The sequence below is a fragment of the Lycorma delicatula genome, chromosome 6, assembly GCF_047948215.1.
Source record: "Lycorma delicatula isolate Av1 chromosome 6, ASM4794821v1, whole genome shotgun sequence".
NCBI lineage: Eukaryota > Metazoa > Arthropoda > Insecta > Hemiptera > Fulgoridae > Lycorma > Lycorma delicatula.
In genome coordinates, this window is record NC_134460.1 from 149,272,215 (window position 1) to 149,287,907 (window position 15,693).

Here is a 15,693-nt window from a genome sequence, read left to right on the forward strand (position 1 = left end):
AACTTCAATGGTTCTTCCAGAGGAATGGAGATCAGTCGCACTTGTTTTGCTGGAATTAAACTGTTCCATCCACTTATACACATTACTGCAGTTTAAACACTTTTCATCATACTGTTTTAACATTCGTGAGTAAATTTCCAAAAGAGTTTAAGTTTAGATTAATTATGATCGAACAACTGATTATATGTGTTGCCATCTTGACCCTTAAAAAAATTCATTGAATAAACCTTCTTTCTGTACATCAGTTGGTCTTGTTAATTATTGAACATCACTTGTAGTAATAGAAATGTAATAAGTTGGAAATTGATGAAAAATCTAGCTGTAGAAAAGCAATCAAGTTGGCATAACAAAAATTACTGATTTTTTTCATGAAAAAGTTATTTGTGTATATATTGAAACCCTTATATGTTCATTTTAAGAACAATGCTTTATTTCATGTTTCTTAAGTATTTGTTTTCCATCGGTATTTATGAGTATAGAAAATACAGTATAAAATTGTATGGAAATTGTATAGAAATACTGTATTAAGTAATGAAGTAGGTTTTATATCTGGGTATCTATTTGGTGTGAGGGTCATTCAATAATTAAAGAGACTAATGACTGTAGAAAAAAATTATTTAAATAATGACAATAAAACTAACGAACACTACTCTTCAACATAATCTCCATTACACTTAGGCATTTGTTCCATCTTTCTATGAGCTTTCTTATTTCAATAATACCTTTCTATCTGGACCACTCTCATATCACATTTTTACCTGCTCATTGTTGCCGAATACAGTACTGCGTGAAAACTCCTCAGGGCCAAACAAAAAAATTAGATTGTATGAGGTAGAGGTTGTAAGAAGGATAAGGCAGCAATACTCTATCCTTTTTTGAATAGCTTCTCACCTCTTTTAAGAAGTGTAGGGCCGGTGTTATCTAGTAGAATTACACCTATCGAAGGAGAACGAGACATTTCCTGCTTATTGTTAGTTTAATTTTATTTTCTGGCATGTCTGATGATCACATATTACTCTTCTGAAATATTGCATTAAAATTGGGCCTTTGTAGTCCCAAAATACCATTATCATCACTTTACCAGCCGATGTGTAGGTTTTGACTTGTCCTGATGGTCAAAATCTGGTATTTTTCCTTACACTGATATTTTGAATCCGACTCAAAGTAATCAACCGAGTTTTATCACAACTTATTATGTGATCTTACCTTCCGCTAGAAAGTATTTTGTAAGTATCATATATGATTTTGAGTCTACTTTTTCAGAATCTATTTTGAACATGTTTTTAACTTATTGTGGTAATTCAACTTATAGATGGAATGTATAGTTAGTTCTAATACTTGCACTACAAATTTCAGCGATTTTCCAAATTTTTATTCCTGTGACATTCTTGCGTATAATGAGAACATTAACATGATGCAAAGCATCATTAACATGCAAAGCATCAATTGATTCTTCCAGTGCAAAAATTCTTTGTTCTGCCTGATTTAAACTATTTAATTCACTTATAAATATTTGCACAGTTAATACACTTTTCACCATACTCTTTTTTTAACATGAGTGAATTTCAGCTGGTTCTTATATCTTCAAAATGTAAAAGTCATACATTTTGAAAGTTAGCATTTTCTTTTTTTACTGTACATGTTTCAATCAGTACCCAAAAAAGAAAAATATATGAAATTAAGAAATGAGGTATAATAATGGAAATTGTTTTTGAACAGTTATTATTTTATGTATAAGGGGTGTCAATTTGAACATCAGAAAATTTCAGTTTATTCTTTAAAAATAGTTTTACTGGTATTACCATTTGTCTCTATTTATTGAACATTTATTTTGTATGGAATTGACTTTCTGAGTGTTGGAATATCTGTGTTTTTGTATGTGATTGAAGTATCCATAGTCCCAGTTATAATTTTACAGCTCTGCTGCAAATATAAATGTAGTTATTAAATAATGGTGAAATCTAGTGGTAACATTCATATTAAATATATATATATATATACATCTAAAGTATTAGACAGAATATTTTTTTTTTTTCTGAAAATACTTTTGATTTGTTAGTAGAAAAGAGTAACTTTATTAAATTTTTTCTTCTTTCTACTTAACATTTGGTGGTAAATTTTATGTTATTGATTTTTTACACGTTTATTCTTCTGTAGTGTTAACAAATTAAGTTTGATCATAAGTAATTTTCCTTCCTACATGAAAAAATTTCTTAGAGGTTTTTTTAACGTCATAATTGTTGTCATTCGTTCATTATTTTAATCTATTTTATTTTGTTTGTGATTTTCTTATGTGGCTAAAATAAATTCCTGTATTATTGTGTTAGGGATTATTCATTATTGTTAAAAATGTTAGTGAGCAGGGTTATTGAATGTTTATGGATGTGTATTTAACTCATTGTTGTAGTACTCTTGCCTTAATGTATAGTAATTTTATTGGTTATATTCTTATAGACAGCTGTTGGGCAACGGATGACGTATTTAGTACCGACATCAGCCATGCAGGCTGTTCAGGGAAATCAAAGGCAGCAGTTGATTCTTACCGCTACTACACCAAATGGCACTGCTCAGGTACTTGATAAATTTTGTCTAGGTTTGACAAAACTTTTTTGGGTACTCAAACTGACGATTCCTTTAATTTTTATTATTGCATATTCTTTTTAACAGTTCCTTCATTAATTGTGAACAAATTATCGATAAAAATTGTCTAATCATTTTATCTTATTTATTTTATATAACTGTGGTATAATAGCCAGTGTTTTTAAATTTCTCTTCAGAATTCTTTAACATTCTAAAAATTTACTTACCTGCTATTCTTGTGCGTAGTGTTTTGATTTAATATAATGTTAGGTACGGCTTAAATAAGGGCATTAGGAGGCGTTTCAGTATGTTTCTAATTGTTAAAAAGTTTCTTATTGAAAATTTATTGTTTAAAAATGTTATAATTTTCTTATTATCTATGTATAGATATTTTAATTGAAATCTTTCTTGTAATGCGGTATCTTTAAGTAAACACTTTATATAAGTATTTCCAAATTCCACTATTATTCATTTATAGTTCATTTCCATTTTATCAGATCTATTATTTGATAGTTGCCCTCAGTGTTATTGCTTTCATTCATAATTTTATTACTACTATTTTAATTATTCAAAGGTGTAAACTTGCTAAACATTTTATTTTATTGACTTTTATCCTGTTTTTTTTCTTTTAAAACAATTTTAAAAGGTTTTATGTCTTGCTTACACCTTTCTTTGTAGTTTCATTATTTTAAATTTATTATAATCATTTCACATTTATTTTAGTGGAGGTATATTTTTATGTTATAATTGCATTATATATCTTTATTTTTGTTCATAATTTAATTTTTTGCCCCTTCGTAAAGTTTTTATACTAATCAGTTTTCATAGAATTACTCAACTTTACAGTTGTTTCGCTTTTTCATGTATATATGGCTTATTTAAAATAAATGTTCTATTCATCTATCTTTTGAAATGCCTGATATAATAAAAAAAATGATTTTGTATTTATCAGTAACAACATGTATTGGTAGTAAACTTTAATGTATTATCTTTTAATCTATTAGCAGAGATTTATGGATTTGATGCTTTTTTTTCTCTAAACCTTTTCCAGTGGGCTGGACTGTAGAAAGTGGGATACTACGAGTTGTCTTAATTCTTCAGAAAAGCTTTTTTATTACTTTATATCTAATGTTTATTCTGTTCAAGCGGCATGCCGGTGAAACAAATATTAATAAATAAATGCTTGGCGAATTGCTTCCTAACATAACAATTAAGATTTTGTTAGAATGAGTCATGTATTCACTACTTTTCTATTATCTATGAAGAGCTTTTTACAATTTGCTTTTTTAGACGGATTTTCTATTTACTATTTTGGTCATCGACATAAAGGATGAATTCCTCATTTATTACTTTTGAAAGTAGCTCTTTTATTTCATTTAACGATAGTAATTGTTTATCTCTAGTATTTATTTCTTATTTATACATATATTTCTTATTTTGTGAAAATTTTTTCTGAAGAAGTAGTGATCTTTAGAAATGTGTTTAATGGAAAATAGTAGTAAGTGCAAATAAGTAACTTTAATAAAATAGTGTAACAAAGTATGGTATCATTTCAAACTGCCTATTAAAATTAATCATAAATCACTGCATGATTGTTATAAGACTGTTGTCAAAGTATTTAAAAGTTATTTCATAAAAAATATTTTTTTCATAAAAATTTTTGATGTTATTTTCTTTAGTGTCTCATTACAGGTTTTATTAAATGTATAAAGCTGTAAGATTTTGCCTGATATCATTTTACTATTACAAATTATACGATTCGTTCAAAAAAATTGAGCGAAGCAACTTAAGATTGACTTCTACTTATATTCTGCTTGAACTCGCTGTTGTATCTAGGATTATTGCATGTGTTATTTTCAGTTGTTTTGTATTATACTAAATTATCGTAAATATTTTAGATGTGCTATTCTTAACATCTATAATGATTATAAGGAAGCTTCTGAATAAAACCAACATTTAGATATTTGAATGATCATTTGATTTCTTGAACTGTTTGAATTCTTGAAGGTGTGATTGTGATTTATTCAATCTAATGTAATTTAGCTTACACAGACAGTTAATGCTAAATCTTTGTTAACTCTTTTTTGATCAAAATTCTGTTATTTCAATTGCTGTTAATAAATATGTCTGTAAACTTGGAATTAGAAACATTAAACTAGATAGATTTACTGGTTCTAAATGGTTATTAAATGTACCTTCAGCCGTTTATATTTTATTCTCCCTTTGTATCCTTCACACTTAAAATGTCCATGCTCTGAGGCATAAAGTTAACCTTTAATCTGCTAAATACTCTTGTTCTGTATCATTGTTATTGCCTAACTGTTTACATAATTTTATATTTTGTATCACTTGCATTTTCTTTTTAATTTTATTTCAAAATTTGTAATATAAATCAGCAGGTAAATCTTCACCAAAATATCATTATTATTATTATTATTATATAATTGAAATTTGGAATCTGTACATTATTATTACAGTCTTGTTTAAGAGTGCATGTTGACTAAATACGGTGTGGGAATATAATCAGACCTTTTTTATTTATTTTAAGTAAGTTTACAAATATAATCTAAGTATGTTATGCTAGAAGGAACATATTATAAAGTTAAAACTGATTAGGAGACTCTTTCTTTCTTTTTCCTGTTTAGCCTCCGGTAATTACTTCAGAGGATATATATGAGTGTAAATGAAGAGTAGTTTTGCACAATCTCAGTTCGACCATTCCTGAGATGTGTGGTTAATTGAAACCCAACCACCAAAGAACACCAGTATCCACAATCTAGTATTCAAATCTGTGTTAAAATAATTGACTGTACTAGGAGCTGAGCGCTGGAACTCTTGACTTCCAAATCAGCTGATTTGGGAAGACACATTCACCACTAGACCAACCTGGTGGGTTTGATAAGGAGACTCTAGTGATGCCGATACGCACTTGGAAGTTTTTAATAGAGTTGAAAAAATCCTCAGTTGTCTGTGTAGACTACTTAATCATAATTCAACTGAACTGTTCATCAGCTTATTTTATTGTCATATTGATAAATAAAATAAATTTCATGATCCTTTATTTTATTGTCATACTGATAAATAAAATAGATTTCATAATCCTCTAAAAATTAAAAATAATGGCCCATTTAAAAAAGAAAAACTATCTTGAAAGAAGATGTTAAGTATTTTTTGAGAATATAAATGTTTTATTTTTATGTAAATATGAATTTCTGTTTTGTAAATTTATTTTAAGAGATGTTCGTTAATATTATATGCATGTTTTCTTCATTAAAGTGGAAAATACAAAATTTGATTCCAATTAGCAAAACGTTGTGGTTTATGCATAGTTTTAATATTGATTTGATTTAGTGGAATGTTGGATTATTGTACAAACAAAACATATATTAATATATGAACAGAATTATTATCGAATAAGGTTTTTTGAGATCACATTTTAAAAAATCTTTTTAAGTAGTAAGATTTTAGTAAAGAGTTACAATAAATATATTGTAACTATTTTTTCTTAATTTATATTAACTCATGCATTTATGAAAACAGTAAAATTATTAAAAAAACTGCAATAAAATTTGTTAAATGTAAAGGTTCATGCAATAAAGTCATTTATCAGAAAAAAATTGTGAAATTGAGATTAAAAATGTTTTCACTTACAACTTCTAATTAAATATTTCTATGTATAAGTTTTCCAAATTTTTAGGTGTATTGCAGAAAAATGTGTTATATATGGTAGCCTGGAATTTAAGTTTAAATGTAGAAAAAAATATTCAAAGTGTTCCAATGTCATATTCAACATTAAATAAATAAATTTTTCCTGAAACTAATAATGTATGTGTTAAGAAACATGCATATTTTAAAATCAGTATAATTTTCCTGATTTATAGAAAAGTGCTATATGTATTTTACTGATATATTTTTAATTTTTACATTCAGCAATCTAAACCTAACATGTTGTAATGTAGTAGCCGTTTTACTCTTTTAAATTTTCTAAATTACTTTCTTTGGCCTTATTATTGCTACTAGTGTGTTTTGTAAACTCATCTAAATTAGATAAGCAAATTTTATTAATTATTTAATAATTAATTTGTGTTATTTTTTTAATGTACATTCATTGTGGTTTTTTTTTTAGATACGACCTGTTTCATCAGCTGCTGTTGTTGCAAGTAGGTCAAACCCTTCAAATCAGGCACAAACTCTTGCTATTCCTGGAACAGCAGTCATTATGAAAAACGGTGCTGTTATGCCAATAACATCACCATCGACTACCAACGTTGTTGTTAGGTCTTCCAATACATTCGTTCCAGGCAGAAATGTTCAACAATTAAGGCTTACAACACCTAATGTCACGCAGTCACAGGTATTGTTTTAGTTAAGAAATGCATTATTTATTTAAATTAGTTTAAATTGTATGTTTTTAAAATAATAAATCCAGGTTAGATGTGGTGTTCCAGTTGCTATTAATATAGTATTTTTACTGCTCTGATCTATAATTGCAATTATAAATAAATAAATTCATAGTGTTAAATCTTTTGTAATTATATTAGTATACCACTAAATTAACTTTTATTATTAATATTTATTAATTGAATTTTCATTTTTAATGTAACAAATTCAAGCAAATTTTTGTTTAACTTCAATCAACAAAGTGCTTTATAAATCTCTATTGCACTTAAGTTGGTCATAAGTGTTTTCTACGTAAAACAAAGGATGGCACATTAGTGTTTAAATAAGGTATAGTGTGTGAAAATTGTGGTGGTTATTTTCGTAAATCATGCTCAAGAGAGTTTCATTAAATACTAGTCAAAATTCTAATCTGTGCTGCAGAACTGATAAAGTTGTACCCCCAAAACAATAAAAACGCTAAAAACAAAGAGATCTACTACAGCCGATGTTCTTTGGAATTGTAGAAGGGAACTGTTGAAAATCTTGATCCAGATTTACAACTATTATGGATTTTGATAAATAAGTATTTCATTTCAATTGATAATAGACTCTATTCAGTTGATATAAAGATTTATAACCTCATCAATAATTTTTTGAATTTGACTGGATGATTGGCCATAGTGGAGGAATCAGGAGAATATTAGAAGAAAATTATGAAATTAATAATGAGAATATTTATAGTGGAGTGAGAGATTGTATTGAATGTGAAAAGAACATTTTTATTTTTAACTTTAAGGACTCTCCTAATTCTTCCAATAAAGATCTTATCTGTGTACAAAAATTATTTAATGAATGCTCAGAATATATTCTATTTGAAGTCAATGATATCAAAGTTTTTCGTTTGTGCAAGAATTTTGTTAAAGACAAGAATTGATCTTTAAAAGTTATAATTAAACCTCTGGAGCATACAAATTGGGGTTTTCACAAAAAAAAAAAGAAGGAATTTTGATGGTATTAAAGGTGATTTAACTAAAAAACAGCAATCTCATCGCAATACACCAAAGGCTGAACGTAAGTATAGACTTTATAAAGAACAAGATCTGTTCATTACCTAGCGATCAGAAATAAATGGTTCCATAAATATCTTCTATCAAAACATCAGGAACATTCGAGAGCACATTTTAGAATTTCAATGAAGGTCGGGGACCTTTTGTGACTGATATTGTGCTATCAGAGACGTGGCTGTGGCTGCATGATGAGATTAGTGATTCTGAACTTGGCTTTATAAATTATAATATGATTGCTCATTATTTAAAGGTGAAAAAAAGTTGAGGTGATGTTTTAGTTTCTTTAAAAAATTATTTAAGTTATAATCTTATTTCACTTGTTGATAATTCTGTGTGATCTATATCCCACCAGGTATGACTTATGATTACTACAATATTGACTGCATTATTCGGATCTGTTTTGCAACATTTAGATAGTTCTGGTTCAGTTAGATTGATTCTTCTTGGAGATTCTAATTTACCTGGTTATACTTTGATAAATGAAATATCATCTGGATTCAGAAATATGAAATGTTGCCTTCGCTTTATCAAATTTTTTGTTATAATTACTCATCGATACAATATAATATTGTCAAAAATTGTAAAGGTAATAGATCTTATATTTTCTAATATTAAAAATATTATTGTTACACATTGTTCTGAAGTAATCCTTGAAGGTGATCTTTCCCATACAGCTTTAGAAATTAATTTACCATATCTTTGTAGTGATAAGTTAACTACTGACTACTGTTTTGATTTTAATAATGTAAACTATAATGTTGGAAAAAATTGATTAATTTTAATATTGATTTTTCAAGAATTAATGATGTTAATGAGTATATAGTTTTATCCAAACTGGTATTGTAAACATAATTACCAAAAGTGGTGATTAAAGATATCAAATTTCCAAACTGGTTCTCTAAAGAACCTATAAATGCCATTATTAACAAAAAAATATATAATAGATTGTGTAAGATTTATAACTCAAATTCTTATTGTAGTTTTTTCACAAAGGAACATAATTACTGTAAGTTATTAAATCAACATGATGAGAACTTATATTTAAGTAAGGTTGAATAATCTTACCAAATCTAAAATTTTTTTCAAATATTTAAAGTACATTAATAATCATAAATCTATTCCATTGACCTTATACTATAATAATGAATCTGTGGATAATGGACAAGATATTGTTAATCTTTTTGCTAAGAAATTTGATTTTTACATATGACTTCCATTGTACTAAAAATGATTGACCAGTAAAAATTTATTTTTTAATTATAATGTCTTGTTCGCATAACTTTAACAAATTACATTTAGAAAAAAGCTCTTTTTTTCTTACCACGTTTAACTAAACTGTTTAATTTACCTCTCTCAACTGGAACATTCCCTAAATGTTTAAAAGTTTTATTTACAACTCCAAACATAAAAAAGGTGATGTCTCTCATAATAACTACCGTCCCATTAATAATTTTAATGTTTTTGCTAGATTAATTGACTGCCTTGTTTCCAATAAAATTTATCATATGTATTGAAATTCATTGTACCACATCAGCGTGGATTTCTTGCAGAAAAATCTACTCAAACGAATATATTGAAGATATTTGCGTTTATATACTGAAGATATTTTTGACTCTTAGCAGTGGTTGTAATTTGGATTCAGTTTATACTGACTTGATATGTACCTTTGATGTTTTTAATATTGATTTACTTGTAAGAAAGTTTGATGCTTTTGGTATGCATGGTAATTTACTCAGTTGGTCTGCTTCTTTTCTTGTTAATAGAATTTCGTATGTTAAAAATAAATAATTTATTTCTGATTCAGTAAAATCTATTTCAGGTATTGGTCAAGGTTCACACCTTAGTCCACCTTTTTCGTTTTTATGCAGGGTGATTCTCATAATATTACTGACACTTTCTGAGCTCATTCTACTAGCAAAAATAATGAAAAAGTTATATAAACATGAGTTTGGAAACGCTTCTTTAACAAGTTATGGGTAGTGAAAGATTTAACCCGATTGCTGGGTAAAGAGTGAAATAAACCTATACTGAAATACTAGGAATCCAAATTACGGGGTAAACTTTATTGTTTCTGTTGATTTTTTTGACCTAAGAAATTGGAAAAAGTTCCCAGAACCTTATTTCCAGTAGTTTTCATGAAATCTAATGTTCAAACAGAAAAATTGTTTGTCTAAAAATACATTATTTTTTTTCAGTTTATTAATACAAAAACTTTGTTAAATGGCTAATAAATGCAAAAATTTGAATAAAGACTTGTACTGAATTTAATTCTGAATTAATTTAAAAATGATGTAAAATAACCCAATAAGAACAAACACAAGTTCAGGAAATTTGATTTTATTATTAATACTTACTATATGAAAGCGAAGGGATTACAAATACAAAGCATGTTTGCTTTCCTACAGACTGTAATAATAATGTAAAAAATAGTGTTGTTTTGAAAATAAAAATAAAATTAAAAAATTAATTTAAAAAAAACTGCTAATGTTATTTAGACAATAAAGTGTATATATCTTTCTAAAAAATTTTTTTTCATGCATGTGTATGCATACATGTCATTATATGCATGAGTGACACCTTCACAACAAAGACACGAGGAAGTCAGTCCCACATACAATAGTAGAATGTAATTTCCAAAACTGATTCACAGTCAGCGTGTGGTGTGGCCTAGTTTATGTTCAGGTAACTGGATCATTCATTCTCACAGGAAGTCGTTTATGTGGGATTCTGTAAGGAGTAATTGCTGCTGCTATTGGAAGGTGTTCCACTAGCATTAAGATACCGCATATGCTTAAAGCATGATGGAGCACCTACTTCTAATGTACTGTTTTGGCAGACTTAAATGAGCAGTTCCAGAACGATGAATTGGGTCACCACTCTTGGCCACCAAGATCTATCATTGTTAGATTTTTGGGTTCTTTTTTAAGTTACTCAGATTTAGAATTAATTCTCTGATGCATTAGTCTGATCACAATTTTGTAAACGTGTCTAATTTATTAAAGATACCTGGTATTGAAACTACTACAGAAAGAGTTGGTAGTTAGCAAGTTATCATTATAATTGTCCTGAATTGCTATAATTGTTTGATTTTTCATAGCTGGTCCTTTATTCAGAGGTAATAATCGCTATTTTTATTTGTCTGTGTGTGGCTCTTAACTATTAATAGTCTGATACTTTGTAATCATTCTTGCGACTGGTTTGTTATAATTCTAATCTATACTCTATAGCAGCGTTTCTCAACTTGGGAGTCTTAAGTAATATGAAAGGAGGGCTGCGATATTAACCTATAACTTCACACATAAACAGTAATGAAATCATTTTACGAGAAAAAAAATCATTTATTATAAAAGTTTTACTTACATTTTATGAGTACACACATAAATAAAATAAATCAATGAGATGGTTGCGTTTATTTTTAATTTAAAAGTTTCTCCATGCATGAATCTGTGTTAAAAATACACAAAAGAAAATTGTTTTCAACTGATAATTCCTATATTTACTGACAATTCCTATATTTAGTTTGTAGCACAACCACAGACGAAAAACCTTTTCACAAAGATAAGATGTGGCAAAAGGGATTAAACTGAATTTTTAGCTCATGTAAATGCACCTTCGTGTTATACAAACTGTGGTGAATAATAGTGTCTTCTCCATCCAAATGTTTCTCAGTATAATCAGAAGTGAGTGGAAACATATGAAAATTTTTCTTTGAAGGTGAATAAAGCTTCTTATTAAAAGCATGAATTTTTTCTATTTTTATTAAGTGTTTATCTTGCCCTTGTAAATTCACATCCAAATTTAAATGCCGAAATACATCTAAACTAAATAAGCCAACTTATACTCATTATTCTGTAAACATTAAGAATGGCATTTATTTATCCTAGAAAAATATAAAATTCATTCCATAATTCCAATAACTGGGTTAACACTTTCCCTCATGACAACCATCTGACTTTTATGGAAAAGAAGAGATTTTTTCTTTTCACCCATCTCATTGCATAATTTAGCAATATTCTGTCATGGTTGACTTTGAATGAAATTAACCATTTTTACAGCAAGAATTTGTTTGAGAATTTCCAGCATATTTTTTGTGGCAAGAGCATATCTGTGAAGGAAGCAATGCGTCCATTCTGCTCTTTGTATAAGACGAAGGGTGGAATTTATTTAAGGATTTTTTTTTCAGAAATCCACTGATTTTCCTATTATTGCCTTTGCACCATCACTACAAACTGCAATACATTTTGTCCAATATATGTTTTTTAGTAGCTTCAAAAATACATCAAAAAGACTTTGTCCTGTTGTATGACCAGGTACTGATTTGCAAAACAGTATACTTTTATTTTCTTTGATTAATCTGTCCCTATTGCATTCATATCTCACAAAACAAAACAAAAACGGAGAAATGTTTGCCACTTCTGTTGATTCATAAAGTTAAATTCACTTGCTGAATTATCTGTTCACGAACATCGATTGGCAGCTATGTTATCGTTTCTCCTTGATTGATACTGTGTCGTTTAAACATGAAATTTTTTCGTCTTCTTCCACACCTATTAAAACACTGACCATATCGATTGCAGCATGCAATATGAGATTTTCTGTGATTGTATGGGATTTGTACATCTATCTTAGCTAATCTTAATGGTAGGAGATAAGATGCTTCTAGGGTACCTTTATCAGTATGATTTGACTTACAAATAGAAGCTTGTTGATTTCTCATAATATGTAATTTTCTTTTGAAAAATTCCAAGGGTTTGTTTTTATGATCTGGATGTTTAGTTTCTAAGTCAAATTAATTTTGATGGCTTCATAGTTTTATTGGAGAGGATTTGAAAGAAAACTAATGCATTTAGCTACCCAATGAGGTAAAACCATAATTTAAATAATATCATTGTAGAATCTTGGCTTTTTACAGTTCACTGGATGTACATGGTCCACTTGGATTTTTCAGAAATTTATCCATTTTGCATAAGAATCTAATGAAAAAAAAAACCAAACAAAGCAGTTACACCATTTGGCTGCACACTAAAAAACTGAAATCTCAATACTATTTTGCGTTGTGCAATCCCTTACACCTCTTTTATACTGTGAGAGCATGGCGTGTTCAATCGTATCATATGCATGTCTGTACGTGACGCTTTCACAGTGAATGGTATGCAAGCAGACCAAATTATAGAGTGCACGTACTCAAGTTGGGACCTGTAAATTGCTCATGTTTTTTTTACATTATATGTATGTTCATACCCATTGCTATCAACACAGCTAAATAGTTTTAACTAGTTCATTTTTTTTGAAGAGGGGTTGCAAAATATTTATTACATATTTCTTTTACGTTTTGGGATCATGGGGCCAAAAAGGTTGAGAATTACTGCTTTGTTGATTTACCTTCAAAACATATTTTGTGATGGGAATGATTAATTTGAATTTTTACCTAACATTTACTTATTTTATTGTTATAATTTAATCGTATCGATGGGATTTTTCCTGTATATTTTGAAATAAGTAAATAAACAAATTATGAAAAGTGGGTAAGTTTGTCCATTCTATAAGTTAATTAATTTATCGTAATTTGACTTTTAAGTAAATAAAAAATTATTATTTATTAAGAAATGTAGTGTTATCATTTCTTTTAATGCAAAGAGATAAAATAGATTCTTTAAAAAGGCCTTCTTTAAAAAGGCTGTGTTCATTGTAAGAGCTAATCCTAACTGTTGTTTATAGTTATGAGATTTTACTGCAGGTGTGTGGTTTTGTTTATGTGTTAATGTACCAGGTGACTCAATTTGTTAGTCCTTAGCAGTACTTATATAATACTTTCATGATCTGTTTTGTTTTGTCAACAGCAGTATAACTTTAAATGGTACGTGCTGTGTAATTTATTTGTAATTAGCTTTATTCAGTTGGCAATAAAAGAAAACTTCAAAATGTATAATTTGTATTCATTACTTTTGAGACAGTTCTATTACAACTCCATGTGGTTTGTTTACAACAGGATATCTGTTAAAGTGAATCGAGTATAAAACTGCATATTTGGAATGTATTCAGGAAGATCCTTAATTTCAAAGACTGATGTTGATATTCAAATGATAGAAGAGTGGTCATGTGTAAAAGTTGTTGTACAGTAGGTGCAACCTATGTGAAATCTTAAGTTATGCAGGCTGAAAAAAAGGCTATTATTCAACTTAAAAACTTTATCCTTAACATCTTGTTGGAGCTGGGTGACCTTGTGTGCTATTATTTTTTTTTTTTAACTCTTAATTGCTGTTTATATGCTAAATTATTATAAATTCTGTGTTAGACCTTATTTAATAAAAAAATATTTAATTTTTTAATTAAAAACATTTTTAAAATTTTTAGAAAGTGAACTCTCTCTTAAATAGTTTTTAACCAATTGTTTTAACTAGCCTTTTTGGCCTCATATTTTTCTTATTTAGTAATGTAAATAGTATTATTGTATGACGTAAACGGTATTCTCATAGCAGTGACTTATTTTCTGTTGTCTATTTTTTAAAAAGTTGTGCTTATTAAAAAAAAACTTCCCTACAATGTTCTAAATATTTTATAATTCATTTTAAGATTAACCAGGTGTTTTGCTAACTTGTATTTATGAACACCATTTATGACGTAGAACTATAAAAAAAGTTAGACTCTAGACTTACCTGCTTTAAAAAATGAAATTTCTTATTTAGTTAGTTATTCATTTTTAGCTAAAGTTCTAATGTAAGGTGAAAACATTAAAAAAAGTTGATCATTCATTTATTTTTCCTACAGTATGCTGTTTTCTGTCTTTGACATAACTCACTATTATTTCATTTTTTAAATATAAACTTTTTTCTGTTATTTCATCTTACTATAATTTAATCTAAGTACAGTTTAATTTTTTATGTTTTATTTCTTTTGAAAAGTCTAATTCATTTGTTGTTTGGTTGTTCCAAATCTTTGATGTGTCAGAATATAAAAGGATCTGAAGTAAACACAAATTGATGTAATTCTAAAAATTTTTCAGTTTACAGAGTTTTAGCAGAATCTTGTTTTGTTTGTTTAATAATAAGAGTTAAATTATTGATTTTTTTTTTCAGCCACTAATGCATCCTGCCCCACTGCCTCCATGCCCTACACCACTTGCTCAGCCTGGTTGGCTGCTTGCACCTCCAAGACCTATCTTGAAAGTCAGCAAAACAACAAATGGTAATTATTATTTTTTATTTTTTTATTTTGTAATCTTACATTATATATTTTTTTTTTTTCAAGAAATTATCATACTTTTCAAGTATGTATTCTGGGGTCTTTATAAAATAGTGTAATCGTGGAAGAATCAAAAGAAGATTTTTGTGGGTAATTAAAAAATCCGCTTTTGTGATTATATAATTATTAATTTTAATAGTTAGCTATTTCACTGATGATTTATCACTCTTTAACTGATAACAGAATATTGTTAACAGAGTTAACAGTTGGTTTGCCGTGATTCAGGTTCTGATTTTTTCTTTATTAATGCTTTAATTCTTTTCTTTTCTTTGTTGCTGTTAGTGTCTATGTAACAAGAAAAGAGTAAGGAATTGTATTAAATTAAAATTAAATACCTTTTTTCAATTTGATCTTTAAGGTAGTACATGAAGCCTTTCTATTGGATTTTTGAATGCATTAAAAAATCCTGTTAACAAATATGGTT

At 27.9% G+C, this 15,693-nt stretch overlaps 1 protein-coding gene across 8 annotated transcripts in view; it reads left to right on the forward strand.

Moving 5' to 3' along the window:
- The window catches only part of wde (Fibronectin-III type domain-containing protein windei), a 73,302-nt gene that overhangs the window by 52,638 nt on the left and 4,971 nt on the right, over nt 1-15,693 (forward strand). For 6 of the 8 annotated variants that reach the window (XM_075368816.1, XM_075368815.1, XM_075368821.1 and 3 more), the window contains 3 exons: nt 2,455-2,571; nt 6,707-6,934; nt 15,104-15,212. In XM_075368816.1, coding sequence (XP_075224931.1) covers nt 2,455-2,571; nt 6,707-6,934; nt 15,104-15,212 — 454 coding nt within the window. Of the gene's footprint in view, nt 1-2,454; nt 2,572-6,706; nt 6,935-8,379; nt 8,510-15,103; nt 15,213-15,693 lie in introns of those variants that run through there. The other 2 variants (XM_075368823.1, XM_075368822.1) reach the window with 2 other exon arrangements.